General features: G+C 45.1%; 1 protein-coding gene across 7 annotated transcripts in view; it reads right to left on the reverse strand.

Annotated features, from left to right (window-relative positions):
• Positions 1 to 27,431, reverse strand: part of PUM2 (pumilio RNA binding family member 2) — a 4,949,642-nt gene that overhangs the window by 3,995,684 nt on the left and 926,527 nt on the right. For all 7 annotated transcript variants that reach the window (XM_044067594.1, XM_044067585.1, XM_044067551.1 and 4 more), the window contains exon 5: positions 15,605 to 15,792. In XM_044067594.1, coding sequence (XP_043923529.1) covers positions 15,605 to 15,792 — 188 coding nt within the window. The remainder of the gene's footprint in view (positions 1 to 15,604; positions 15,793 to 27,431) is intronic.

Below are 27,431 nucleotides of genomic sequence, written 5' to 3' on the forward strand. Positions count from 1 at the left end.
ATCTGCCTGAATCAGGCAGTCGTCCATGTACAGGTAAATTTGAATATTTCTCTGTCTGCAGTAAGCAATGGTTGGAGTAAGGCATTGTGTGAATACTCTGGGAGTAGTGGATAAGCCAAAGTGAAGTGCAGAGAACTGATAATGCATAGATCCTGCCCTGAAGTGTAGATATTTCCTGCATGACTCCCTTACATGTGAAAATAGGCTTATTTTAAGTCTAAGGTGACTAACCAGGCATCTTTGGCTAGCACAGGAAGAAGCTGCTGCAAGGTGAGCATTTTGAATTTTGGTACCACCAGGAAGGTGTTGATAATTGAAAGATCTAGGATTGCGCGCCAAGTGCCCTCTTTTCTGGGTACTTGGAAAAATCTGGAATAAAATCCTTGACCTATCTGTTCCGCAGGAACAGGATGAATTGCCCATATAGCGAGCAGGGATTGAACTTGGTTTTGTGCCTCTGCCCACTGGTTTGGATAAAGGTCTGGGAACCCTTTTGGGGTTGGCAGTGAGTGGAAGTAAAATTTGTACCGCTGGGATACAATGTTGAGAACCCATCGATCTTTGGCGATGGAAATCCAGTTCTTTGCACGAAGGGCAAGTTTTCCTCCTAGGGGTACAAGCAGTTGGGCAGAGGTGAGGAGTGGAGTAGAAAAGTAATTGGGAATTCTTTCCATAAGGGGGTGGTTTAGCACTCCCTGCTTTAGAGGTGGAAGCATTCTATTGCTTAGATCTCTGCATACCCTAAGACTGTAGTCTAGGAGGTCTGTTTCCCCTGGATCTAGTTTGAGATGGCCTTGAAGGGGCTAGAAACGACCAATGCTTCAAGGGGCACTGCCTACTGAATCTAGGAAGCTGTACTTGCAGGAATTCTTTTGACTGTCTGCATAGATTTAGCTTTTTCTTCCATCTTTTTAAGAACCGTTTCTGCTTTGGTACCAAACAACTCGTCTTTGTTCAAAGGAGTGTCTAATAACTTTGATTTGACATGGTCTGATAAGGTCTGCTCCTTAAGCCAAGCATGCCTTCTCAGTACAGAACCAGTGACTGCTGCCCTGCAAGATGCTTCTAGGGCATCAAAGCCACACTGCAATGCATGCCTGCTGACTTGGTTTGCAGAATGCATAAGTTCAGCAATTCTTTATTTTCTGCACAGTCTGTAGAGATAGCTACGTTTTGCTTAATAATTTCCATAATATGTTGTTGGTATTTCCGCATGTGAAACTGACAATTTAAGGCCGTAATGGCGACAGTTGCAGAGGTATACACTTTCTTACCCCATCTGTCCAGAGCTCTAGAATCCCTGTACGAAGGGGTGGGATTCTTAGCTGTGGTTTCTTTGATAGCTTTAGGCCCCTGGGAGATTATCTCTGGATCAGCAGTAGGATTTCTGAAAAGAAATTTGTGAGAGTCAGGTATTCTGTAATAACTGTCCGGTTTCCTAGGAGCAGAGGGTGAAGTATCAGGAGTTAAACTGGATTCCATGAAGACAACATCCACAACATCCAGGACTGGGGATATTGCTAAAGGCCTATGTTGTGGCAAATCTAGAAATTCTCTGGGTCTCTTTTTGGACTGAGGATAGTCTTGGCATTCCCAGTAGAAATGCTCTCTTAAAGTATGCAAGGTTTCACCAAAAGAAAAACACTTAGGAGGAGAAGCCGAGGGAATGGATTTCTCTGCATCTGAATCCTCAAAAGCAGATAAGGGTAAGTCTTCATAATCAGATACCTCAGAGTCGTCGGACTCTTGGTCTGTTGAAGCTGCTGGGGACAGGTCTCTCTCTCTTAGCAGGGGAAGGCTGACTTCCCCTAATCAGCATAAAAAGGTCTTTTGCCATTTTAAGCATTTGACAGTTATGGCAAGGGAGCAGGTACATGTGCTTTAGTTGTCGTTTTTCAGGCAGAGCGCATACTCTTAGCCTAAGAAATTCGGTAGTTTGAGACAGAACTGAAGACGCGAAAGAAGTCGGTTTGTCTCGAGCATCGGTAGTGTGAAGAACTTCCTCAGAAGCCAGTGCCTGCTCAGCGGCTCCGGAAACATCTAAGGTAGAAACATCCGCAGGTTCCGTAGTCGAAGAAGAATCTCGCGACATACCGGACTCCGAATGGGTCTTGGTAGGTGTCTGCGAATCCACTGAAGCAGGCATCAGGGGCTGCGAAAGTGCATGAGTACCGGCGGACTGGCAACTAGCTTAACGGAAGCATCGTCGGCAGCTTTGGACCTGTGCGGTCTGTCTCTTGTCTTTATCCTTATGTTTTTTAGGAAGATCGGTAGTCGGATGGTTTACCGAAGCCATTTCAGAATACGGAGATCGAGAAAGTACAGTTGTGTACACTTACCATAAATGTAGATGTTAGAGTGTATTCACTGTTGCAATCATCACATTTGGGTTATCTGCTTGCAGTAGCCCTCAGTCGGCCTGATTAACAAAGTCTTGGGTCCTGCTTTGGTTGCTGTCCCTTCTGCCGTGAAGTCAGGTCGTCAGGGTATAAAATATGCAGCCGATGCCATTACATCAGTTTTTCTTGCCCCAGATGTCAGGTGCCCCCCTAATGGGAAGCAATTAAATATATAAATAAACAAGGATATACCTCCAACAATAAAGCAAATACACCAAAAAGCTTTTTGAGCATAGTAAAGGAGAGTAGAGGTATAGCCAAAAGAAGTAAGAGGGCTGGAGGGAGGGTAACCAGGACTGCAACAGTGAATACACTCGAACATCTACATTTATGGTAAGTGTGCACAACTGTACTATGTTCTTTGTGTTTCACTGTTGCAGTCATCACATTTGGGTAGATTCCCAAAGCTAAGGATGGGAGGAGGAATTTAGATAGCATTAGGACCAGCTAGAAGGACCTGCAAGACTACAGTGGCAAAGCCAGCTCTGGATTTAGAAAAAATTGGCAGATGGTAATGCTTGGTGAAAGTATGTACAGAACTCCAGGTAAAAGCTTCTAGGATGTCCATGGTAGAGACGCCTCTGAAAAAGGCTGTAGGGGTAGATGCAGCCCTGGTTGAGTGGGGTCTGATCCCCAGTGGGACAGGTTTTCCATGGTGCTTGTAGCAGAAATGAATGCAATGGCCTATCAATTTGGAAATGGTTTGCTTTGAAATAGCCTTCCCCGCTGCCCCTGGAGCAAATGCCACCAGCAGTTGTTCAGATTTCCTTTGAGGTTTAGTCCTGTCCAAGTAGAATCTAAGTTGTCTGTGCACATCTAAGGAGTGCAGTATCCATTCCCTCTTTGTTCTGTGGATTAGGAAAGAAGTTTGGCAAATGAATGGACTGATTAAGGGCCACACTGGATACCACCTTGGGCATGAAGGAGGGATTGGTCCTGACAGACACCCTGTCCGCATGAAAGGCTCCACTGCCATAGGGGGCTGTAATTCAGATACCCTTCTTGCTGAAGTGACTGCTAGAAAGAAAGCAGTTTTCCAAAAAAGGAATTTTAAGTCTGCAGTAGCAGCTGGCTCAAAAGGAGGAAGAGTGAGTTTCTCCAATACAAAGATAAGGTCCTAGGCCGGAGTTGGAGCTCTCCTGGGTGGTCATAAACTTTTCGCCCCCCCCTGAGGAACTGCTTGAGCAGTGGATGGGAGAAGAGGGTAGGTTCTGTGTTATTATGAGCTGAAACAGCTGAGGCGTGGATTTTGGTGGAGGAGAAAGACAGGCCCATGTGAAACATCTCAGTTAAGTATTGTAAAATCTGGGGTAAATTGGGCACTGCTGTGCTCATCCCTTGAGACTGGATCCAGGCACAGAATCTTTTCCATTTTTCAGCATAAGATTTTCTAGTACTAGGCCTCCTTTGCCTCTAAAATGATATCCATTCACTGGTTTAGGGAGGGATGGTAAAGGAGAGGTTAGGTAATTAGCCAGGCTGCTAGGTACAGATTGTGAAGCTGAGGATGCAGAATATGGTTCTCCTGCTGAAACAATAGGGTAGGAATCTGAGGCAGGTGCCATGGGGCCAACAGTGACACACTGCGCAAGAGGGGGTACCAGTGTGGACGTGGCCAGTCTGGTGCAATCAAAATTGTCATTGGTTTGTCTTGTTTGATCTTTAGTAGTACTTTGGAGAGCAGAGGCAGAGGAGGAAACGCATATGCTGCCCGACTGAAAGAACTCCAGCTGCTCATGGAAATTGCTCCTTGCTCAGAGGTGACCTTTGTGCAACATACAAGGCCACCTTTGCAAAATACAAGGCCATGTAATAAAATTCAGAAAAAAATCTAGATCTGTCAGAGCCACAGGGGCATGGGAGGGAGACTTAAGGACACGACTATTGCCTATTATTTGGAGGCATAGGGGATAGATTCATCCCAAAGACTCTGATGCTGTGGAATAAAATATGTAAAATGAGGCGCCAGAGCACGCTGCAGAGCTTGTTCAAGAGAAATCTTTGACAAATGGATGAGAGATCGAGGATACCCCCAGGGATTACCTAGTGTCACTTGTCTCGACAGAGGCACAGCAAAATAATGGATATAGTTCCCCCGGGGGGGGGCGGGTGTGAAGAAAAACTATGGGCTAGGCTTGTAGATGCCCTCGGGTAGATAGCCTAGTATGAACCTATGAACCTATAAACTGATAGGTTTTTCCAGCTGAAGGACAGAGCACCCACTTTCCAGGCTTGTTTGTGGGGGGTCCTTGTGCAAAATTTGTCCAATTGATAGTTCTGGGGGAGGCAAACAGGTCTATATCTGGGCTCCCCCATTTGCTTGTCAACATGTTGAAAATCCTTGGTTCCAGTTTCCACTCGTGTGGGTCCATGAGGTTTCTGCTTAATTCATCTACCAGTGTGTGTTTAGTTTTCCTGGCAGGAATTGAGCTTGTGGATGCACTTGATAGCTCAGGGCTGTGTTCAACAATGCCATGGCTAGTCTGCAGAGGGGGTAAGAATGTGTACCCCCATGGTTGTTTATGCACCACGTAACAGTGGTGTCCGTCTTTACCATTAATTGTCCTGGAAGAATGTGGTCCTTGAAATCTGTCAGAGCATTCTGTACAGCTAACATTTCTTTTTGATTGACATGCAGGTACATTTGACTTGGGTTCCATTTGTCCTGAATGCACTTCCCTGTCAGGTATGCCGCCCATGCATAGTCTGATGCATCTGTTAGGGTTTGGGCGGCAAGGGGTAGTGTGAACAGTAGTCCCTTGTTTTGGTGGAAGGCCTCTGCCCACCAAAGGAACTCTAGGCGTAGGCAAGGAATGCTAGGAATCACTGCTTCTAGATCCTGAGAATGTTGAAACCACTGGCTTTTTAGATACCATTGTAGTTTCCTGATATACAGTCTTGCATATGGAATTAGAAAAATGCAGGAGCCCATGAACCCTAACGCTTGTAATATTTGCCTTGCAGATAAGCAGGGTTTTTGTGGCCACTTGTTTGAAGTAGGTTGTCAAATGAATTTGTTTCTCTGGTGTGAGGAAAGCCATCTGGGAAGTTGTATTCAAGCTTTCTCTCAGGAATATAATTTGTTGACAGGGTACCAGGTGCGATTTCTTTTCATTTATGGTGTACCCCAAGTAAGTTAGCATCCTGTGTACAAAGGCCAGATGATTCAAAAGTATGTCCTGGTTTTCTGCCTGAATTAGACAATCGCCCAGGTATGGGTATATTTGAATATTTCTTTGCCTGTAAAATGCAATGACTGGAGATAGGCACTTTGTGAATACCCTGGGTGCAGTAGATAAGCCAAAGGGCAGTGCAGAGAACTGATAGTGTGTGTAGCCTGCTTTGAAGTGTAGGTTTCTTCTGCAAGATTCCCTGATTTTGATGTGCAGGTATGCTTCCTTTAAATCTAGTGTTGCCAACCAGGCGTCTTTGCCTAGCATAGGGAGCAACTGGTGAAGAGTCAGCATCTTGAATTTGGAATCGCCAAAAAGGTATTTAGAGTAGACAGGTCCAGGATAGGACACCATGAATTGTCCTTTCTGGGTACCAGGAAATGTCTTGAGTAGAAACCTTGTCCCTTTTCCTCTTCTGGTACCAACTGAATAGCCCCCATGCTTAAGAGAGAAAGCACTTGCTTTTGGGCCTCTGCCCACTGATCTGGGAGGTAGATCTGGCCACCCGCTTGGTGTTGGTAACATCTGGAAGTGAAATCTGTATTCCTGAGACAATATTTAAAACCCATTTGTCCTGGGTAATCCAAGTTATTTGCAAGAAGAACAATATTTCCCCCCAAAGGGGCAGTCAGTTGAGAAGTGCTTGTAAGTTTTACAAAGAAGTCATTGCGTACCCTGGGACTGAAGCCTGGGAGCTCTGCTGGATCTGGGTTTGGACGGAGAAGGTCTGAAGAGGCAGGGGAGGACCAATTCTTGGAAGGCCAATGCCTACTAAACCTTGTAGGTTGTACTTGTAATAACAGTTTGCATAGATTTAACTTTTTCCTCCATCTTTTTAAGAACTTCTTCTGCCTTGTTGGCAAACAGGTGGTCCTGGTTTAAGGGAGCATCCAGTAATTTTGCTTTAACATGATCTGGCAAGGATTGCTCCTTAAGCCAAGCAGGCCTTCTAAGTACAGGCCCAGTTACTGCAGCCCTGCAAGATGACTCGAGTGAATCAAAAACACATCGCAAAGTATGTTTTCCAACTTGTTCAGCTGAATGCAGTAAATCCTGTAAATCCTTATTTTCAGCAAAATCAGGAATCAACATAATTTACTGTTTAAGCAATCCAGTAATATGCTGCTTATACTTTAACATATGAAACTGGCAGTTTAAGGCCCTAATGGCCAAAGTAGCAGAAGTGTATACCTTCTTACCCAATCTATCAAGCGCCCTGAAGTCTCTATCAGAAGGGGTAGGTTTTTTGGCAGTAGTAGCTTTAATGCTCTTGGGTCCCAGTGAAATGGTCTCAGGATCCACAGTAGAATTTTTAAAAAGGAACTTGTGAGAATAAGGGACCCTGTAATATCTATCAGGTTTTCTGGGAGCAGGAGGTAGAGAGTCAGGGGCCAAGCTAGATTCCGAAAAGGCATCGTCAACAATGTCTAGTACAGGAAGTATGGCTAAAGGCCTGGGTTGGGGCAAGAGTAAGAAATCCCTAAGCCTCTTTTTAGAATCAGAGAAATCCTGACTTTCCAAATGAAAATGCTCCTTGAGAGTTTGCAAGGTTTCTCCAAAAAAGAAATCCTCGGGGGGGGGGGGGTATGGGGGGTCAGAGGGAACAGAGTCCTCTCCATCAGAATCGTCAGAGGTAGATAAGGGTAAATCCTGCTCATCAGAGGAAACAGAAAATTCAGAATCCTGGTCAGAAGTATCATAAGCAAACTCAGTCCTAGATCTCAGAGGGGGAAGGCTGGCTTCCCCTGATTAAAGTAATAAGGTCTTCAGCCTTCCTTATTTGTTTGTTAGGCATAGAGGCCTGACCATGTGGTCTGGGCGTCAGTTTTCTAGGCATGGTTCGAGATTTAGGCCTTGAAGAAGAAGATGGCGTCGGTTTAATAAGCAAGTCAGTAGGCCTGAATACGCCCTCAGAAGCCGGTGCCTGCACAGCGACTCTGGACCCATCCAAGGTAGAGACATCTGCAGGTTCCACAGTTGAAGCATCTCAGGGCATACCAGACTCCAAATGGGTCTCAGTAGAGGTCTGCAAATCTGAAGCAGCCGGTATCAGGGGTTGCGAAAGTGCCTCACTGAGTACCGGCTAACTGGTGACTGGCTTAGGAAAAGCGTCGTCGGCAGCTTTGGAACTAGGCAGTCTGTCTCTCTCTCTCTGCATTTTTTCGAAATGTCGGTAGTCGAATGGCTTACCGAAGACATATCAGGATAATTGGACTAAGCACCAAAATATTTAGAAGCGAAAATATACCAACAACGGTTAGTTCGTGGCTTAAATAAGACACAAAACCGACAGCGAGGTACGTCGTGGTCAGGGCCTAAGCAAGAAATACAGTATGAATTAAAAATTTTATGAGGTATTTGCTTCCCACAAGTAATACAATTATTTACTTTTACTGACATCGGTTCTTGCGAACTGCTTCTGCTTCAGGCACCACACGGCAAGAAAGACTAATGAAATGGCATTGGCTGCATGTTTTATACCCTTGATGACCTAACGTCACAGAAGAAGGGACAGCAACCGAAGCAGGACCCAAGACTTTGTTAATCAGGCCGACTGAGGGCTAATGCAAGCAGATAACCCAAATCTGATGACTACAACAGTGAAACACGAAGAACATCAAAAGTATTTAGCAACAAAAATGGCCCGACGATGAACAGTTCGGGCATTGAGTAAGGCATAAAACCGACAGCGAGGTACATCGTGGTCTGGGCCTAAACAGGTTGACGCAGTAAGAATGGAAATCTCAATGTGGTATTTGCTTTCCACAGGCAAAACAATTAACTTTTTCTGACATCGGTTAGAGCATGAAAAAAGTGTACCCAACGGGGTACTTGGATTTAGAAGGCTTCAGGAGAATTCAATTCGGAAACGAAAACTCAGGTAGAGGCTGACCGGCACTCGTGCAAACTGCTTCGGGCTCATCGGCAAGAACGACTGATGTAATGGCGTTGGCTGCCTGTTTTTATACCCCTGACGACCTGACGTCAGTCCTGGAGCAACAGCAACCGACGCAGAAATACTAAGTCTCTGTTATTCGGGCCGACTGAGGGCTACCTGCAGGCAGATAAAATACAGTTGTGTACCTACCATAAATGTAAATGTTCGATTGTATTCACTGTTGCAGTCATTACTCTTGGGTTATCCTGCTGGCAGGCTACCCACAATCGGCCTGAATTCCAAAGTCCTGGTCCGGCGTCGGTTGCTGTCGCCTCTTCCCTGACGTCAGTGCGCCAGGGGTATAAAAGATGCAGCAGACGCCATTTTCTTCAGTTTTTCTTGCCCCAGATGTCAGGTGCCCCCAAAAGGGTAGGCTAAATATATTATGTCAATAAACATATATGCAGTAAAGACACATTTCCTTCATCTACCAGAAAATACACCACATAGGTTGTACAGAATAGAGAAGTACAGATAAACCCCAGCAAAAGAAAGGGGGATGGTGGAAGGGTAACCTGGACTGCAACAGTAAATACACTTGAACATCTACATTTATGGTAGGTTCACAACTGTACTATGTTCATCGTGTTTCACTGTTGCAGTCATTACAATTGGGCTGAATCCCACAGCTATGGTTGGGAGGCTGGTGCTAAATAGGATTAGGAGAGGCCATCAGGCCCTGCAGAACTGCAGTGGCAAAGCCTGCCTTGGATTTAGAGTAGAGAGGTAAGTGGTAGTGCTTTGTAAAAGTATGCAATGAACTCCAAGTTGCAGCTTCTAAGATGTCTTTGGTTGGTACTCCTCTGAGGAAGGCTGCTGCTCTGGTGGAATGTGGCCTAATGCCCTTAGGCACTGATTTGCCATGCAGTGAATAGCAGAAACGAATGCAGTGGCCTATCCACTTTGAAATAGTCTGCTTTGAGATAGGCTTTCCTTGTGATCCTGCAGCATATGCTACTAGAAGTTGTTCAGTCTTTCTGAAAGCTTTGGTTCTGTCCAAGTAGAAGCGTAGCTGTCTGTGAATGTCCAAAGAACGCAGAAGTCTCTCTCCTTTATTCTGTGGGTTTGGGTAAAAAGTTAGCAAGTGAATTGTTTGTTAAGAGCCACACTGGTCACTACCTTACGCATAAATGCAGGGTTTGTCCTCAGAAAAACCCTGTCAGGATGGAAAATGATAAAACGTTCCACAGCCATGAGTGCCTGTAACTCTGAGATTCGTCTAGTGGAGGTTATTGCTAGGAGCAAAGCTGTTTTCCAGGAAAATAATTTTATATCAGCTGCAGAGGCTGGTTCAAAGAGAGGCAGTGTAAGTTTTTCCAAGACATAGTTGAGGTCCCATGTAGGTATTGGTGCTCTCCTTGGGGGTCTTATGTTTTTGGCCCCTCTGTGGTACTGCCTTAGTAATGGATGAGAAAAAATAGGTGGTTCTGTACTGTAATGAGCTGAAATGGCAGAGGCATGAATTTTAATGGATGAAAAGGAAAGGCCATTATCCAGCATTTCAGTTAAGTATTGCAAAATCTGAGGAATATTTGGAACAATAGTGTCAATATCTTGTGCCTGGGTTCCAAGCACAGAATCTCTTCCATTTTTCTGCATAGAAGTTTCTGGTACTAGACCTCCTGGCCTCCAAAATAACATCCATAACTGCTTTAGAAAGAGGTGTGTCTTGAATGGCTACATTATCCGCCATGCTGCCAGGTTTAGGGTCCTGAGTAAGCTGTGCAGTATCTGACTGTCTTGTTGAGTCAATAAGTGAGGAATTTAAGGTAGTGTCCAAGCTGGGCATTGGGACAAGCTCTTTAGGATTGGGTACCAGTGCTGGCGGGGCCAGTCTGGGGCAATCAGAATCATTTTTGGCTTCAATTGTCTGACCTTGAGGAGTACCTTGGTGAGGAGAGGCAGAGGAGGAAAGGCATACACTGTTAGGTTTTTCCAGCTGAAAGATAGAGCATCCACTTTCCATGCTTGCTTGTGATAGGTCCTTGTGCAGAATCTTTGTAGTTGGCAACTGTGAGGAGAGGCAAATAGGTCTATGTCCGGGCATCCCCAGTTCCTTGTTATGCTGAAATTTGTGGATCCAATTTCCACTCGTGGGGATCCATTAGGTTTCTGCTTAGTTTGTCTGCCGGAGTATTTATCCTTCCTGGCAGGGATTGTGCTTGCAGATATACTTGGTAAGTCAATGCTATGTCCCATAAGTTCATGGCTAGTCTGCAGAGGGGGTAGGAATGTGTGCCTCCTTGCTTATGTACCACATGACTGTGGTATTGTCCATCTTTATCAGTAGTTGTCCTGGATGAAGTAGATCCTTGAAAGCTGTCAGGGCATTTTGAACTGCTAGCTTCTCTTTTTGATTGATATGTAGATGCATTTGGCTTGCGGACCATGTGCCTGAATACATCTTCCTGCCATATGGGCCCCTCAGGCATAATCTGATGCATCTGTTGTCAATGTTTGCCTGGCTGTGGGTAAGGTGAATGGCTGTCCCATGTTGTGGTGACAGGCTTTTACCCACCATCGAAACTCCTGTTGCAGGCAGGGAATGAGGGTAATTATTGTTTCCAGGCTGTGGCAATGTTGAGTCCAAACACTTTTTAGATACCATTGAAGTTTCCTCAGATGCAGTCTTGCATATGGAATTAGCAGAATGCAGGATGCCATGAAGCCCAAAGCCTGCAGAATTGTTCTTGCAGATAACTGGGTCTTTGTTGCCAACATTTTGAAAGAAGTAGTCAGTTGTCTGTGTTTGGCATGAGATAAGCCATCTGGACAGTTGTATTTAAGCTTGCACCCAGGAATATTATCTCTTGAGAGGGTACGAGTTTTGATTTCTTTTCGTTTACTGTGTACCCTATGCCTGCTAGTAATGTTTTTACAAACGCCAGATGCTGTAGTAGAGTGTCCTTGTTCTCTGCTTGAATAAGGCAGTTGTCCAAGTAAGGACATATTTGAATTCCTCATTGTCTGCAAAAAGTAAGTACTGGTGCCAGGCACTTTGTGAAGACCCTGGGCACAGTAGATAAGCCAAAGGGCAGTGCAGAGAATTGGTAATGCATTGAGCCAGCTATAAATCTGAGGTATCTTCTGCATGATTGTCTGATTGTGACATGCAGGTATGCCTCTTACGTCTAAAGTCACAAGCCAAGCCTTCTTGCCCGGCATGGGCAGAAGCTGCTGCAGAGTTAACATTTTGAATTTTGGAATGTCCAGGAATGTGTTTAGGATAGCCAGGTCTAGTATTGGTCTCCAGGTTTTGTCCTTTCTGGGCACCAAGAATAGACTTGAGTAAAATCCTTGTCCCTGCTCTTGCTGTGGTACTTGCTGAATGACCCTCATGTCCATGAGGGATGAAACTTGTTTTTGTGCCTCAGCCCATTGATTATGTGGCAGGTCTGGCATACCGTTTGGCCTTGGCAGGGTGTGAAAATGGAACCTGTAGCCCTGGGATATGATATTTAAGACCCATTTGTCCTGGGTGATCATATGCCAATTTTGAGCAAAAAGTGCTAGTTTCCCCCCAAAGGAGCTGCCAGAAGATAAGTGCTTGGTATTGGCAGGGGAAAGTCATTGAGACTTTTTTCTGTATGGCTGTGATTTTTCTTCTCCACTTTTGGAGGTTGAAGCCCCCCATTATTTAGGCCTGTATGAGTCTTGGGGCTGTGATCTGCCTCTGGGGCATTTGTATCTACCTCTTTGTGGCCTGTCTGACACTGGAAAGGACCAATTCTTTGCAGGCCAGTTCCTGCTAAATCTGGGAGGCTGTACCTGTAAGAAAAATCCTTGACTGTTAGCATAGATTTAGCTTTGTCCTCCATTTTCTTCAAAACCTCTTCTGTTTTAACACCAAACAAAGTATCATGTTGTAATGGAGCATCTAACAATTTTGCTTTAATATGATCGGGCAGATTCTGTTCTTTTAACAAAGCATGTCTCCTAATGACAGAACCTGTAACAGCGGCCCTACAAGAGGCCTCTAGAGAATCAAAACCACATTGCAAAGTATGCTTTCCTACTTGTTCAGCTGCATGCAATAAATCCGGCATTTCTTTGTTTTCTGCACATTCAGAATTTGTCAACATTTTTTGTTTAAGCAGTGACATTAGATATTGCTGATATTTAAGAATATGAAATTGACAATTTAAAGCTCTTACAGCCTAAATCTTTTTCCCTATCTGTCCAGGGCCCTTGAATCCCTATCAGAGGGTATAGGGTTTTTTGCAGTGGACGCCTTGATCCCTTTGGGACCCTGAGAGATTGTTTCTGGGTCTGCAGCAGGGTTTTTGTAAAGAAATGTATGTGAATCAGGAACCCTGTAGTATCTGTCTGGCTTAACAGGAGCTGGTGGCAGAGAGTCAGGAGACTATCCGGACTCTGAAATTACATAATCTACAATGTCTAAAACAGGAGGAATAGAAAGGGGCCTGTGCTGAGGCAATAAAAGGAAGTCTCTGAGCCTTTTCTTGGATTCTGAATAATCTTGGCTCTCCCAGTGGAAATGCTCCCTCATAGTATGCAGGGTTTCCCCAAATGAATAATCCTCAGGAGGGGAGGCTGAAGGAATAGATTCTTCAGCATCAGAATCCTCATAGGGAGGAACAGAATATTCCTGGTCAGAAGAGGAATCAGAGGAAATGAAAACCTGATCTGAAGATGCATAATCTATCTTTTGCCTAGGCCTCTTGTCAGGAAGGGGATGATTCAAAGTAATTAGGTCTTCAGCCATTTTAAGCATCTGTTTTTAGGCATGGAGGCCTGTCCAGGAGAATGCTGTACTTGTTTGTCTTTCGTCCTGCTTTAGACTTTGCCTTTGAAGCTGAAGTTGGTTTTACATATAACTGTGTAGGCCTGAAAACACCCTCAGAAGCCGATGCCTGCTCAGTGGCTCCAGACCCATCTGAGGGAATAGTTTCCGAGTGTCCAATACCTTGAGTTTCCAGCAGCCTATTTGGCTCCACGTGGGAGTCGGAAGTGGCCTGTGGCTCTGAGGTAGCGGGCGGCAAGGGCTGCAAAAGCGCCTCACTGAGAACCGGTGAACTGGCGACAGGCCGAGCAGAAGCCTCGTCGGTTTTGGACCTCGGGTGCCTGTCCTTTTCTTTGCATTTTTTATAAACTCCGGTAGTTGGTTGCTCCGATGGCATTATATAGTTAAATCTTCGGCCAAAATAATGAAATGCAAAATCGTACCGACACTTAATAGTGTGTTGGTTAAATCTAGCACAAAACCAACAACTAGCAATGTCGTGGTCAGGGCCTAGGCAAGGAATACAGTAAGAATGAAAATCCTTATGAGGTATTTGCTTCCCACAAGAAATACAATTATTAACTTTTTCTGACATTGGTCTGGAGCAAGAAAAAAGTTTCACCAACAGGGTACTTAGCTTTAATGAAGACTTTGGATCTGAAATTCGAATTTGAAAATCTCAGGAGTCGGCCAACCGGCACTTGCGAACTGCTTTTGCTTCGGGCACCGCGTGGCAAGAAAGACTGAAGAAAATGGCGTCGGCTGCATCTTTTATACCCCTGGCGCATTGACATCAGGGAGGAGGCGACAGCAACAGACGCCGGACCTAGACTTTGGAACTCAGGCCGACTGCGGGTAGCCTGCCAGCAGGATAACCCAACTGTACTGACTGCAACAGTGAAACACGATGAACATCTTAAAGATTGCCTGCAGACTGCTCTGTCAGAGATACTGGGTGGGCAAACTGATGTAACTAAGGACATTTTTTTTTTGAACTATGATACAGAATTAGAAATGCTTAGACACAGTAAGGCCTTGCTGAGTCTAATTATGGTGGCTGCTAAAACAGCAATTACTAGAAAATGGAAATCAAAGTCTAAACTAACTTTCCTAGTAGTAGTAATATACTGCGGTGGTGCAGCAGAAGCGTTGTTGCCTCACAGCAAGAGGTTCTCCCATTCGATTCTTGGCTGGAGTGCAGGGAGTGCCTTCTGTGTGGAGTCTGGATGTCCTCCCCGCGGTTGGGTGGGCATTCGAAAGACATGCGTAAATGGGTGTGCCTTTGTTGAAGGTTGAACATCGAGCTGGCACCTCGGTGTTCGTCAAAATCTACTGCCAATCATTAGAGGACCGGCGTTCCGCTGTGGCGACCCCTAACTGGGAAAAGCCGAAAGACAACAACAGTAATGGAGATAAAACAACTGGAATTAGGATCTTTAGAAAAGGGAAAAGCAAATTACATAAGAAAAATGGGAACTGTGGGAACAATACATGCAGAAGAGCAACAAGGTTTAAAAGAAAACAGGATTTGAATGAGCTATGCAACGTTCACGGACAACGACTGGACAGATTATAAGTGATGTACAGTGTTCAAAACTAAAATTGTCAATATGGTTTGTTTTCATTTACATAAATGTATGCTCATCTGTATCATACGTGATGATTTAATAAAGATGTTTCTTGTTGTAAATTAAAAAAAAAAAAAAATGAAAGCAGCAGAAAACTGCTGAGTTTAGAGACTAGATATGCTCTCACTCGTAAGGCATGTAGCACCATTATGTACTGCCACATAATACGCACTCCAGAGCATGAAAACTTCACAAACAACCTGTTCAAACGCAACAGAAAACAGTATGAACCCAATTATGAAATGTTACAGCTACACAGTACTAGTATCAGTACTTAAAAAAAAATGCAGTCTGTAGTAAATTTCTTAATGCAACTCTTTTGTGAGAACTATTAAAAAATATTGAGGACCAACATTTTCAAAAATGCTGTCTGGTGCTGAAACTGCATGAAGTTATCAAGTTTGAGCATGTACACATAACTTACCCAAAATGCAATGTATACTGCAATAAGGTATTACAAAAGGATAACGGAATCCTGTTGTGCAATAAAATTTTGTAAAATAAACAAAAACTTAGCAATATTTATTTGTTATGCAGTACATTTTCTAACCATAAACACATGGACTGCAAAAATAAATTAGACTAAATCATGGGTGCTCAGGGAATTACTCCACAACAGCCAACAAGTCAGTCAATACAATCTGAATGAAGAAAATTCAAAATGTTATTTCAAGTACACTACAACTTTCAAAAGTGCTGAACTGTACTTAAAAGTAACTTACAAATGCTCCTTTTCGATATCGGGAATCTAACTTATCTCCTGGTGAAGAACTTAATACGTACTCCACCATACTCACTCCAAGACCACCACTTTCTGATCGGGGAGACAGCACAGAGTTTACTTCACTGCTTACTTGGAAACCATGTCCAGGCCTTCTCTGCACCATAAGGGGCTGTGAAACAGGATGGTCTATTAAAGAAAAGCAAAAAGGCAAATTAATAGGTTCTTGTCACAGTAAAATATGATATGAAAAATTGTTTTAATCCAGTTAAGGGAGCCATTCTAAAAACTCTTTCCCGTCAATCTGGCCCAAAGGCAAACAAGGATTCACAATACAGTATGTATACTTTTTCTTACAAGAGAGATCATACAGTGGGGTTACTTAACACATACACAAGTTTAAAAATATATTTTTTATGTAAATCCAACAAAATGACATTCCATTCAATGAAAAACAATACAGTCAGAATACACTACTTAAGTCTATAAATCTGATTATAAAAACAATAAAAAAAATTCACAGCAATAAAGGATAATACAAGCAAAGAAGATAATTTAAGTTTGTCCAATTTTTGCGATGATACTAGAAGACAAGAGTGTTGTTTAAATGCACATACAAAGCAGTGTGGTGCACATACAACATAGAGATGAAATGGACAGTGTAATAACTGACCAACTACCAAACAAATCAATGCATTTAAGTGAATGCCGTAAAGCTGACAGGATTCAAAAACAAATTACAAACACATACTCGAACGGAATTCAAGAATGCACTAAAGCTACTCCAGCAAACTAAAGTAAATAAGAAAAATAAATCAAAAGCTGATGAGATGGCCTGCTGTCCCGCGATGGAGTAGTTCCACTCCTAATGTTTCCAAGCTTACTAAAAGGGGCCCTGTTTCCCCATGCCCCTAAACAGATAAAAAAAATAAGTTGTGTCTCACCATAACATTCCATCTGTGTTGCTCATCTTCTTTCATTCATCACTGGTGTGTTCAGTTCCGAGCCTTGGAACAGAGTCGGCCTTTTTACCAAGCTCGCGCCAGCCAAAAAACCTTCGAGCTAAGTCTCTACCCAGAATGCCCATCTCCCTGTTACCTACGATCGAGTTTGCTAGACAAAACGAAGTAAAGTTGAGGCCCCTTCTGCGCAAATACCCTAAGGACACTACTTAGACCCAAAGCATCCCCCAGGAGCCTTTGGAGGGGGAAGCAGGGCGGGAAGTGATGAATGAAAGAAGATGAACAACACAGATGGAACGTTATGGTAAGACATAGCTTCTTTATCTGATGTTGCTAATCTTCTTTCCATTCATCACTGATGGGACAGAATCCCAAGCTACCTTGAGGTTCATGAGCAACCCTTATGGAAAAACATTCCCGAGTACCAATGAGCCGAAGTCCAATTTGTAATGATTGATACAGGTATAAGGCGTAGCCCAAGTAGCTGCTGCACAGATGTCATCCATGGAAGCCCTGAAATGGAAAGCTACAGATGTTGCCATAGATCTAATGGAATGAGCTTTAACTTTTGGCATGGGTTCATTAAAACATAATTCAGTCCCTTAGCCATTTTGATAATGTAACTTTGGAAACAGCCTCTCCCACTTTGAGTCCACAAAAGGAGACGAAAAGCTATTCAGATTTACGGATAGGTTTGGTCCTGTCTAGATAAAATCCCAATAGTCTATGTACGCCTAAAGAGTGAAGGCAGCACTCTCCTCTATTGGCACAATTTGGAAAGAAAGCTGGTAGATCAATGGTCTGGTTTATGGAGAATTCAGAAACAACTTTGGGAAGGAAGGAGGATTCGGCCGAAGTGATACTCTGTCTTTATGAAAGACCAGATAGGGCCCCTTGATGGACAACGCCTGCAGCTCCGAGACTCCTCTGGCATACATGATGGCTACCAAGAACAAGGACTTCCAAGACAAAAACTTTAGGTCACACTTAACAGCAGGTTCAAAAGGTTTTTGAGTCAAAGAATGAATCACAAGAGTGAGGTTCCATGGCTCCACGGGCTGACAGGAGACCTGATATGAGAGGTACCCTTGTGGAAAGCCTTGCAAAGGCATAAAGAGATGAGGGGTGCCAACTATACCATTCTGGAAATTGGAAATTGCCATTAGATGTATTCGTATGGTAGAAGCAGAGACTCCATTATCAAAAAGCTTAGCCAAGTACTGAAGCACTGCAGTTACTGGAGCCGAATACGGGTCTAGCATGTTATCCTTGGACCAGATGGAGAACCTTTTCCATTTATCCTGATATAGTCTTCTGGTGGATGGTTTATGAGAGGCCAGAATGCTGTCTCAAACAGGCGGGTAGAGATTAGCTTCCCTGGCTACTAGTGAAAGTGGAGAAACCAAGCTGTCAGCTTGAGACTGGCCAGATTTGGGTGAGTAATCAGATTTGGTAGAGTCTCCAGAATCCACAGCAGGTATAGTAGGTGAGGCTGAAGGAAGGGGAACCAAACTTGTCGAGGCCAGAATGGGGCTATGAGGATCACCTTGCATCTCAACCGAAGAGCTTTCCTTAGAAATTGAGGGATCAGGGGGATGGGAGGATAAGCAAGTCCCATGGGCCAATCATGGATCACAGCATCCGTCGGTGACTCCCCCTCCGGGGGAAGTAGGGCGAAATAGCTGCTGCACTTGTTGGATGGGGAAGAGAAAAGATCACAGCAAGGCTGGCCCCAGTGGCTGAAGATTTCTGATGCCACCTCAGGGTTGTGTGACCACTCGTGAGGCATTAGGATGCATCTGCTCAGTTTGTCTGCAATCACGTTGGAGCTCTCTGGGATATGCATGCTATCAGAAAGCTGTTGGAAGCTATTGCCCACTGCCAAATTCTCATGGCTTCTCGACATAGGGGGTAGGACTTGGTTCCTCCTTGCTTGTTGATATACCACACCGCTGACATAATTTGACTGAATTGCAATTGTCCCGGAAGGGAGAGCTGAATGGAAGGCCTGCAACACTAAGAGCACAGCTCTCAGTTACAAAAAGTACAGTTTTGTACCTACCATAAATGTAGATGTTCGAGTGCTAATACAGCTGCAGTCATAACAGATGGGTTCTCCTGCCATCAGGCGGGTCCTCGGTCGGCTGAATTCCAAAGTCTAGGTCCGGCGTCGGTTGTCGTCGCTTTCTTTTCTGACGTCAGTGCGACAGGGGTACATAAGACACAGCCGACGCCATTTTCTTCAGTCTTTCTTGCCCCAGATGTCAGGTGCCCCCAGAAGGAAGGCTATATATATATATATATATATATATATATATATATATATATATATATATATATATATATATATATTTATTTATATATTATATAATCAAGCAATGCAATATAATCAAAAATCAGTAGTTGCAAGCAAATACACCATAGAAGGATAACCCAATAAGGTTGGAAGATGAGGAGTTAGCCACTAGGTCTGTACCCAGAGGGGAAGGAGGGAGGGAAACCTGGACTGCAGCTGTATTAGCACTCGAACATCTACATTTATGGTAGGTACAAAACTGTACTATGTTCTTCGTGCATACAGCTGCAGTCATAACAGATGGTTGAATCCCAAAGCTATGCACAGGGTGGTAGGCACTAGGTGGAACTGGGGGGAGCCAGAATGCCCTACAACACAGCAGTGGCAAAGCCTGCTCTAGTTTCGGAGTATAAAGGTAGGTGGTAGTGTTTAGTGAAGGTATGCACAGAACTCCAAGTGGCTGCCTCCAAAATATCTTTGGTAGGGACTCCTCTGAGGAAGGCTGCAGAGGTAGCTGTGGCCCTTGTGGAGTGGGATCTGATGCCTGCAGGTACAGATTTACCATGAAAGGAGTAACAAAACCGTATGCAGTGGCCTATCCATTTTGAAATTGTCTGTTTGGAAATTGGCTTCCCTTGAGCTCCTACAGCATAGGACACAAAGAGTTCTGATTTCCTGAAAGGCTTTGTTCTGTCCAAATAGTAACGTAGCTGTCTATGGATGTCTAAGGAATGTAGCAGCCTTTCCCCTTTGTTTTGAGGATTGGGGTAAAAGGTAGGTAAGTGTATGGCCTGATTTAAAGCTACCCTGGATACTACCTTAGGCATAAATGACGGGTTGGTTCGTAGGGAAACCCTGTCCTGATGGAAGATGAGAAAGGGCTGCACAGCCATGAGGGCTTGTAGTTCCGAGACCCTACGAGCTGAGGTAATAGCCAGAAGGAAAGCTGTCTTCCAGGACAAATATTGCAAATCTGTTGAGGCAGCTGGTTCAAAGGGAGGCAATGTTAATTTTTCTAGAATGTAATTAAGATCCCAGGCTGGTATTGGTTGTTTCCTTGGAGGTCATATAGTCTTAGTCCCTCTGAGGAACTGCCTTAAGAGTGGGTGAGAGAATAAGGGTGGATCAGTGTTGTATTCTGCAGAAATGGCTGAGGCATGGATTTTGATGGAGGAAAAAGAAAGTCCACTGTTCAACAGCTCAGCTAGATACTGTAATATCTGAGGCAAATTCAGTTTTCTAGGATCCTGGCCCTTTTTCCTCATTCCAAGCGCAAAACCGTTTCCATTTTGCTGAGTAAGCTTTTCTAGTAGATGGCCTTCTGGCCTCCAAAATGACATCCTGCACCTCCTTGGAGAGCAGGGTCTGTTGTGGTGTTAAGGAATTTTCCATGCAGCCAGATTGAGTGTTTTCAGCTGACTGTGAAGAGTCTTGTAGCTGTGCTGAGTCAGGAGAAGAGGCATTAGAGGTAGGGTCCAGGGAGCAGAATGTGTTAAGCTCTTCAGGAGTGGGTATCAGTGTTGTCTTGGCCAGTCTGGAGCAATCAGTATCATCTTTGGTCTGTCTGCTCTTGCTTTCAAGAGCACCTTGGGCAGTAGAGGCAAAGGTGGGAAGGCGTAAACTGTACGTGCTGCCCAACTGAAAGAAAGGGCGTTCACTCTCCAGGCCTTTGGATGAAATGTCCTTGAGCAGAATTTTGTCAATTGATGATTCCAGTGGGAGGCAAAGAGATCTATGTCTGGCCTTCCCCACGCATGGATTATCTTTGTAAACACTTGAGGATGCAACTTCCATTCGTGCGGGTCTGTCATATTACTGTTTAGATTGTCTGCCAGCGTGTTTTCCAAACCTGGCAGGTACTGTGCTTGAAGCTCGATTTGCCATTCCAGAGCCATGTTCAAAAGTGACATGGCCAGCCTGCACAGGGGGTATGAATGTGTTCCTCCTTGTTTGTTTATGTACCACTTTACTGTGGTGTTGTCTGTTCTTATCAATAATTGCCCTGGATGCAGGAGGTCCTTGAAAGCTGTAATTGCATTTATCACCGCTAGCATTTCCTTTTGATTGATGTGAAGGTGCTTTTCCTTTTGGGACCATTTGCCCTGAATGCACCTGTCTGTCATGTGTGCCCCCCAGGCGTAGTCTGAGACGTCTGTTGTGATGACTTGATTTGCTTGAGGCTTGCAGAATGGTAGACCTGTGTTTGTTTGGCATGCTTGGGCCCACCATAGAAATTCATTTTGCAAACATGGAATTAGTGGTATTATTGTTTCCAAACTGTGGCTGTGTTGAGACCATAGTTTTTTTAGGTACCATTGAAGTTTTCTCATATGCAACTTTGCACATGGGATTAGAAGAATGCAAGATGCCATGAAGCCCAGAGCCTGCAGGAATTTCCTTGCAGTTAGCCTGGTACAATTTGCTAGCATCTTGAAGTACTGAGTTAGTTGCCCCTGTTTTTCTGGCGTAAGATAGGCCATCTGGGTGTTTGTGTCCAAGTTGGCACCCAGGAAAATTTAGGAAAATTATTTTCTGAGATGATGTTAGCCTGGATTTCTCTTTGTTGACTGTGTATCCCAGAGAATTCAATAACCGTGTTACATAAGCCAGATGTTCCAGAAGTATGTGTTTGCTGTCCGCTTGGATCAGGCAATAGTCCAAATAAGGGTAAATTTGTATCCCTTGAAGTCTGCAGTAGGCAATTACTGATGCCAGGCATTTCGTGAATACTCTGGGCGCAGCAGATAAGCCAAAGGGCAATGCAGAGAATTGATAGTGGATTGAACCTGCAAGAAATCTGAGGTATCTTCTGCAGCTTTGTCTGATTGGGACATGCAGGTATGTCTCCTTGAGGTCCAATGTTACCAGCCAAGACTCCTTGCCCTGCATGGGAAGAAGCTGCTGTAAGGTGAGCATCTTGAATTTTGGTACGAGTAGAAATGTGTTTAGGATGGATAAGTCCAAAATGGGTCTCTAATCGGTTCCCTTCCTTGGTACCAGGAATAGTCTGGAATAAAAACCTTGACCTTGTTCGTGAGTAGGTACCTCTTGAATAGCTTTCATGTCCATGAGCTTTGAAATTTGTATTTGAGCCTCTGCCCTTTGATTGTGTGGCAGGTTCGGCATGCCTCTCATTTTTGGAAGAGTGTGAAAATGAAATCTGTAGCCTCTGTTTATAATGTCCATGATCCATTTGTCTTTTGTGACAATATGCCAATTTTTTGAAAAAAAAGCCAGCTTTCCTCCCAAGGGTGCTGGCACCTGAGCCTTGCTTGGCATGCAAAGGGGAAAGTCACTGGGTTTGTTTCCTGTATTGTTGTGCACTGTCTTCGGCACCTCTTGGTGCTGGAGTTTGCCATTGTCTACCTCTATATGATCCTTGAGATTGTCCTCTGCCCCTTGTGCGCCTGTATCTACCTCTTTGGGGCTTGTCCGTGGCTGGAAAGGACCAGTTTTTTGAAGGCCAATTTCTGCTAAAACGTGGTGGTTGTACCTGTAGAAAAGCTTTGACAGTTTGCAGAGATTTAGCTTTTTCTTCCATTTTCCGTAGTATCTCCTCAGCATTAGTACCAAATAATACATCCTTTTGTAAAGGAGCATCTAGTAGTTTAGCTTTAACATGATCAGGCAAGGTTTGTTCCCTAAGCCAGGCATGTCTCTGAATGACTGATCCTGTAACAGCAGCTCTACTTGAGGCCTCTAGAACATCATAGCCACATTGTAAGGTGCGTTTACCCACTTGTTCTGCACTATGCATCATATCCTGCAACTCCTTCAAATCTGGTTGTTCAGGTTGTGACATTTTATTCCTTAATTGTGATAACAGAAACTGCTGATATTTAAGCATATGGAACTGACAATTTAAGGCCCTCATGGCTAGGGTGGCCGAGGTATATACCTTTTTTCCCCACCTTTCTAAGGATCTAGACTCTCTCGGAAGGTAATGGATTCTTAGCAGTAGAGGCCTTCATTCCGTTGGGGCCTTGAGAAATGGTTTCAGGGTCAGCATTATGGCTTTTGTAAAGAAATTGGTGTGAATTAGGAACTCTGTAGTACCTATCAGGCTTGACTGGGGCAGGAGGCAGGGAATCCGGATTAAGGCAAGCCTCGAGTAAACATCATCAAGTATGTCCAAGACAGGAGGTATCGCCAGAGGTCTGTGCTGAGGTAGCAAAGAAATTCCTAAGCCTTTTCTTGGAATCTGAAAAATCTTGGCCTTCCCAATGGAAGTGTTCCCTCAAGGTATGCAAGGTTTCCCGAAAGAAAAATCCTCTGGGGATACAGAAAGAATGGACTGCTCTGCATCAGAATCTTCAAAGGGGATGCAGTGTTCCTCTTCATCAGAATGTTCTGAAATAATGGAGCCCTGGTCAGAAGAGGAGAATCTTCCTCCACTCTGGGTCTCTTGTCGGAGGAACCCCTGATAAGAGTAATTAAATCCTCAGCCATTTTGAGCATCTGCTTTTTAGGCATGGGGCCTGGAGATGGGCCCTGTGCAACAGGCCTCTTGGAATGCATGGCTGATTTAGACTTAGTAAAGGGCCTTTATGGAAAAGGAAGATGAAGGTCTGAAGACACCATGGGTGGAAGTGGACCTGTCCACATTAAGAGGCTCAATACTCACAGTGGCTTCGGTAGCTGTAGTCAGGGTATGGGCCAAGGAACATGCGGTCTCGGTTACAGAAGACACCGCCAGAGAAGTGTCGTCGGTAGTCAGGGGCTGCGTAGGCGCCTCGCTGAGAACCGGACCACGTGTAGCCGGTTTTGGCGTGGTGTCGGTGGAGACCGCAGACCTCGCGTGTCGGTCTTTCTCCTTGTGTTTTTTGGACAAAACAGTAGTCGGAGTCTCCGACGACATTTTATAATTAAAAGCTTTACCAAAAAAGTGCTGGGCGAACTCCGCCCGACGCTTAATAGTGCGTTTATTGAAAGTAGCACAAAAGTGACAGCCGAGACGTCGTGGTCTGGGCCTAAACAAGGTATACAGAGGGAATGGAAATCCTTATGCGGTATTTGCTTCCCACAAGAAATACAATTGTTAACTTTGTCTGACATCAGTCTGAGGCAAGAAAAGTTTCCCCAACAGAGTACTTAGCTTTAAAGACTTCGGTTTCCAAATTTTCGTAATTTCAGGTGCTGGCCGACCGGCACTTGAGAACTGCTTCTGCTTCGGGCACCGAGCGGCAAAAAAGACTGAAGAAAATGGCGTCGGCTGTGTCTTATGTACCCCTGTCGCACTGACGTCAGAAAAGAAAGCGACGACAACCGATGCCGGACCTAGACTTTGGAATTCAGCTGACCGAGGACCCGCCTGACGGCAAGAGAACCCATCTGTTATGACTGCAGCTGTATGCACGAAGAACATCACTGATATGCAGGTGGACCACATGCCTTGGACAGTCTTTCCGTGGAAATGCCCCCCCCCACACCACCTGATCAGGGAAGCATCCATGGTCACAATGGCTGTGGGCTGAGGAGACTGAAATGGGTGACTCCAAAGTTCTACATCTGGTCTCATCCACCAAAGGAGGTCCTGTCTGCAGGAGTTGGTTATTCGAATCTGGTAACAGAGGGGGTGATAGTATGGGAACCACTGACAAATAAGGAGCCATTGCAGGATCCGCATATGTAGCTTTGCTAGAGGCACTATTGGGACTGAAGCTGCCATAGAGCCTAAGGCCTGAAGAACTTCCCTTGCTGAGACTTTTGTTTGAGAGTATCACCCAGAGTTGAAGCCTCAATCGATGAAATCTGTGGATTGGAAGTGATACCAGACAGGAATGAGTACTGAACACTACTCCAATGAACTCTGTTGTGTAGGAGTAAGGTTTGATTTCTCCCAATGTAGTGTTATTCCCAACAATTATGCCAGAGAGAGAGTATAACGCAGTGCTGTTACCACAAAATGCTCGGTGGGGCGGTGAGGAGCCAGTTGTCTAGATATGGAAACACCCGGAATCCTTTTAGTCTCAAGTGAGCTGCTACCAGTGCCATGCATTTTGTGAACACTCTGGAGGTTGTAGACAGACCGAATAGCAGGGCATGGAATTGATAATGACTGGCCCCTAGCCAGAAGAAAGCTGACTCGTGGAGCATTTGTCCATCTTGATGTGGTAATACGCATCCTGGAAATCTACACAGCACATCCAATCGCGTTCTCTCAAAAAAGGAATAATGGACTTTACTTTGACCATCTGGAATTTGGTTTAAGTGAAAGACTTGTTTAAGCTGCTGAGATCCTAAATGGGTCTCCAGTCCCCTGTCTTTTTCGGCACCAAAAAGAATCAAGAGTAAAATCCGGATCCGCACTGGTCTGGTGTGACTGATTGGATGACTTTTTTGAGACCGCTTTATAAATTCTGAGCCTGCTTCTTCCTTTTGACTGGGTGGAACGCCAGGAAGTTTCCTTACAAAATTTGGCTGACAAGAAAGGAGAATGGTGTAACCTCTGGTGATTATACTCTGCACCCAACGGTCGGTGGTAATAAATTGCCAGGCAGCCTGGTGCAGAGAGAAACAACCCACCCCAACTGCTTCCAGAGGTAAGCAATCGAGCTGCTCCTCAGGAGCACTGATAAGGCTGTCCAGAGAAGGTGTCCCTGGAGCCTTGGTTACAAGGACCCCCTCTGCCTCTATAGGGGCATCTTCCAGAATTATTACCCCCTCTGCTCCTGGGAGTATCATCACCATGTGCGGCATGGAAAGGCCCCTGAGAAATTTTTATGCCACATTTTTCCACTCCTCTGATTCCTGGAGAAGGTACGTTGAGGGTTGGAAAATCATAGGCCTACAGCAGACAGGGTCTTTCGGTCTTGCTCACACCTGGCTAGCGTGTCTTTCACCTTGGAGCCAAAAAGGGAAGAAGCTTCGATGGGAGAATTCAGAAAGGAAGACTTGAAGGGATCCACGAGGTCACAAATGTGCATCCAAAGCATGATGCCTCATAACAATGCCTGAACTCTCTGCTCTAGCTGCCCCTTCTGTCGCAACCTCGTGGATGAGTTGGATATCTCCAGGGTTGAGAGCTGTGAGGCCACTTTGTCTCTGACCTCGTCAGACAACTATCCTGCAAGTGTCCCAGAGAGTTTGGAGATCAAGTACCTCTGGAGCCTCGTAAAATGTGCCAAATAATTCAGGGACCATATAGCAAAGGTCTCTGATGCAAAAACATGCTTCCCAAGTCTGTCTACCGCCCGGGACTCCCTGTTGGGAGGGTGGACTGTGGGACTTTCCTCAGCCAAGTCCTTTTTCATGGCCGCCGCCAAAACCATAGCATCAACTGGTAACCCTTTGGACCAATGCGGGTTCTCCTCACGAGGGGAAAGAATTTTGTCTGGTCTCCATGGGATCGCCTCAATGGAATCAGGGTTCTTCCAAGCACTGCCCGACGAGCTCGTCAGCAGGTGGGGTCATGCAGGTGGTAGAAGGCCGGGAGCAAAAAGCCTGCAGGAACAGAGACTCTTCAGACGAAGGGTTGGAGGGCTTCCAGTCACCTCTCTGCTTCAACATTTCCAGGATGTCTCCAAAGGAGGCATCACCAGGAGGTGAGCGCGTCGACCCTTCTCCATCATCGTAGTCAGTGTCTTCCATTAAAGACTCCTCGGGTGAGTCCATGTGCTTCCAACTGCACGTCTTCTTTCGAGGGGACTCCTCAGTGGGAGTCTCTGATAAGGACTCTGAAGAGCAGGTACCCTGAACAGGGGTCTCCTGCGGCTTCTCTACCCAGTGTCTTGGGGGGGTCTGTGACAGCTGTAGTTCAGGGGTGAAAACTGGGGCTCCGACATCAAAGCAGTGCTGCCAGAAGCAACATACCTCTCCCATCGCGCGGAAGGTAGCCTGCCCAAAAAGGGATGGGAGTCCGTAACAGAGAATGACAACCTCGGGACTGGGGTAACACTCCACTCAGACGAACCCACCCCCATTGATGCAGCCTCAAGCAGGACTGGCGCAGACATGGTTATCGGCACAGAGAATAAAGACGGATCCATACCCTGGGCCAATGCGCCTGTCCCCCAATCCCAAGATTGAGAAAGGACTGGTTCAGCAGGAACCGAAGACCAATGGGACAAACTTGGAGCCAGAGTGAGATGGACAATAGGCACCGAGGTGATGGGTTCCAAGAAGATGTCTGAGCAGAAGGCTTCGGAACCAAGATGGTCAAAGGAGGAGTGTAACATGGAGTCTGTGGATAAGTCAACCCAAGCCCTGCAGGTGGATGGGTCTTATTAAATGTGGGGATCCCCCCTAACAACAGCTTGTCCACAAGATGTACCACTTCGTGTTCCAACAGGCTCCTGGCGGATCTAGTGGATACTCTGGATGGGGAGTCAGGACGTTCGATGAAGGGGCTATACGCTTGCCCCAGAAATGGATCTAGGGAAGGGGAGTATCGGGTCCGTGGTGCAAGGTCTGTCGTAACCGAAGTCTCTAGTTTCAAGACCAGAAGTAAGGGGTCAAATCCAGTGAGGTACTACAACGCTCTGTGCCAAAGTGGCACTCTGAGCCGAAACGGTCGGTTCCAAAATGGTAGCTAATGGAGTACTTGAAGGTGTGCCCTGAGCCGAAGTGGT

This window comes from Protopterus annectens, chromosome 1.part0, assembly GCF_019279795.1.
Source record: "Protopterus annectens isolate FY-2018-M chromosome 1.part0, PAN1.0, whole genome shotgun sequence".
Taxonomy (NCBI): Eukaryota; Metazoa; Chordata; order Ceratodontiformes; family Protopteridae; genus Protopterus; species Protopterus annectens.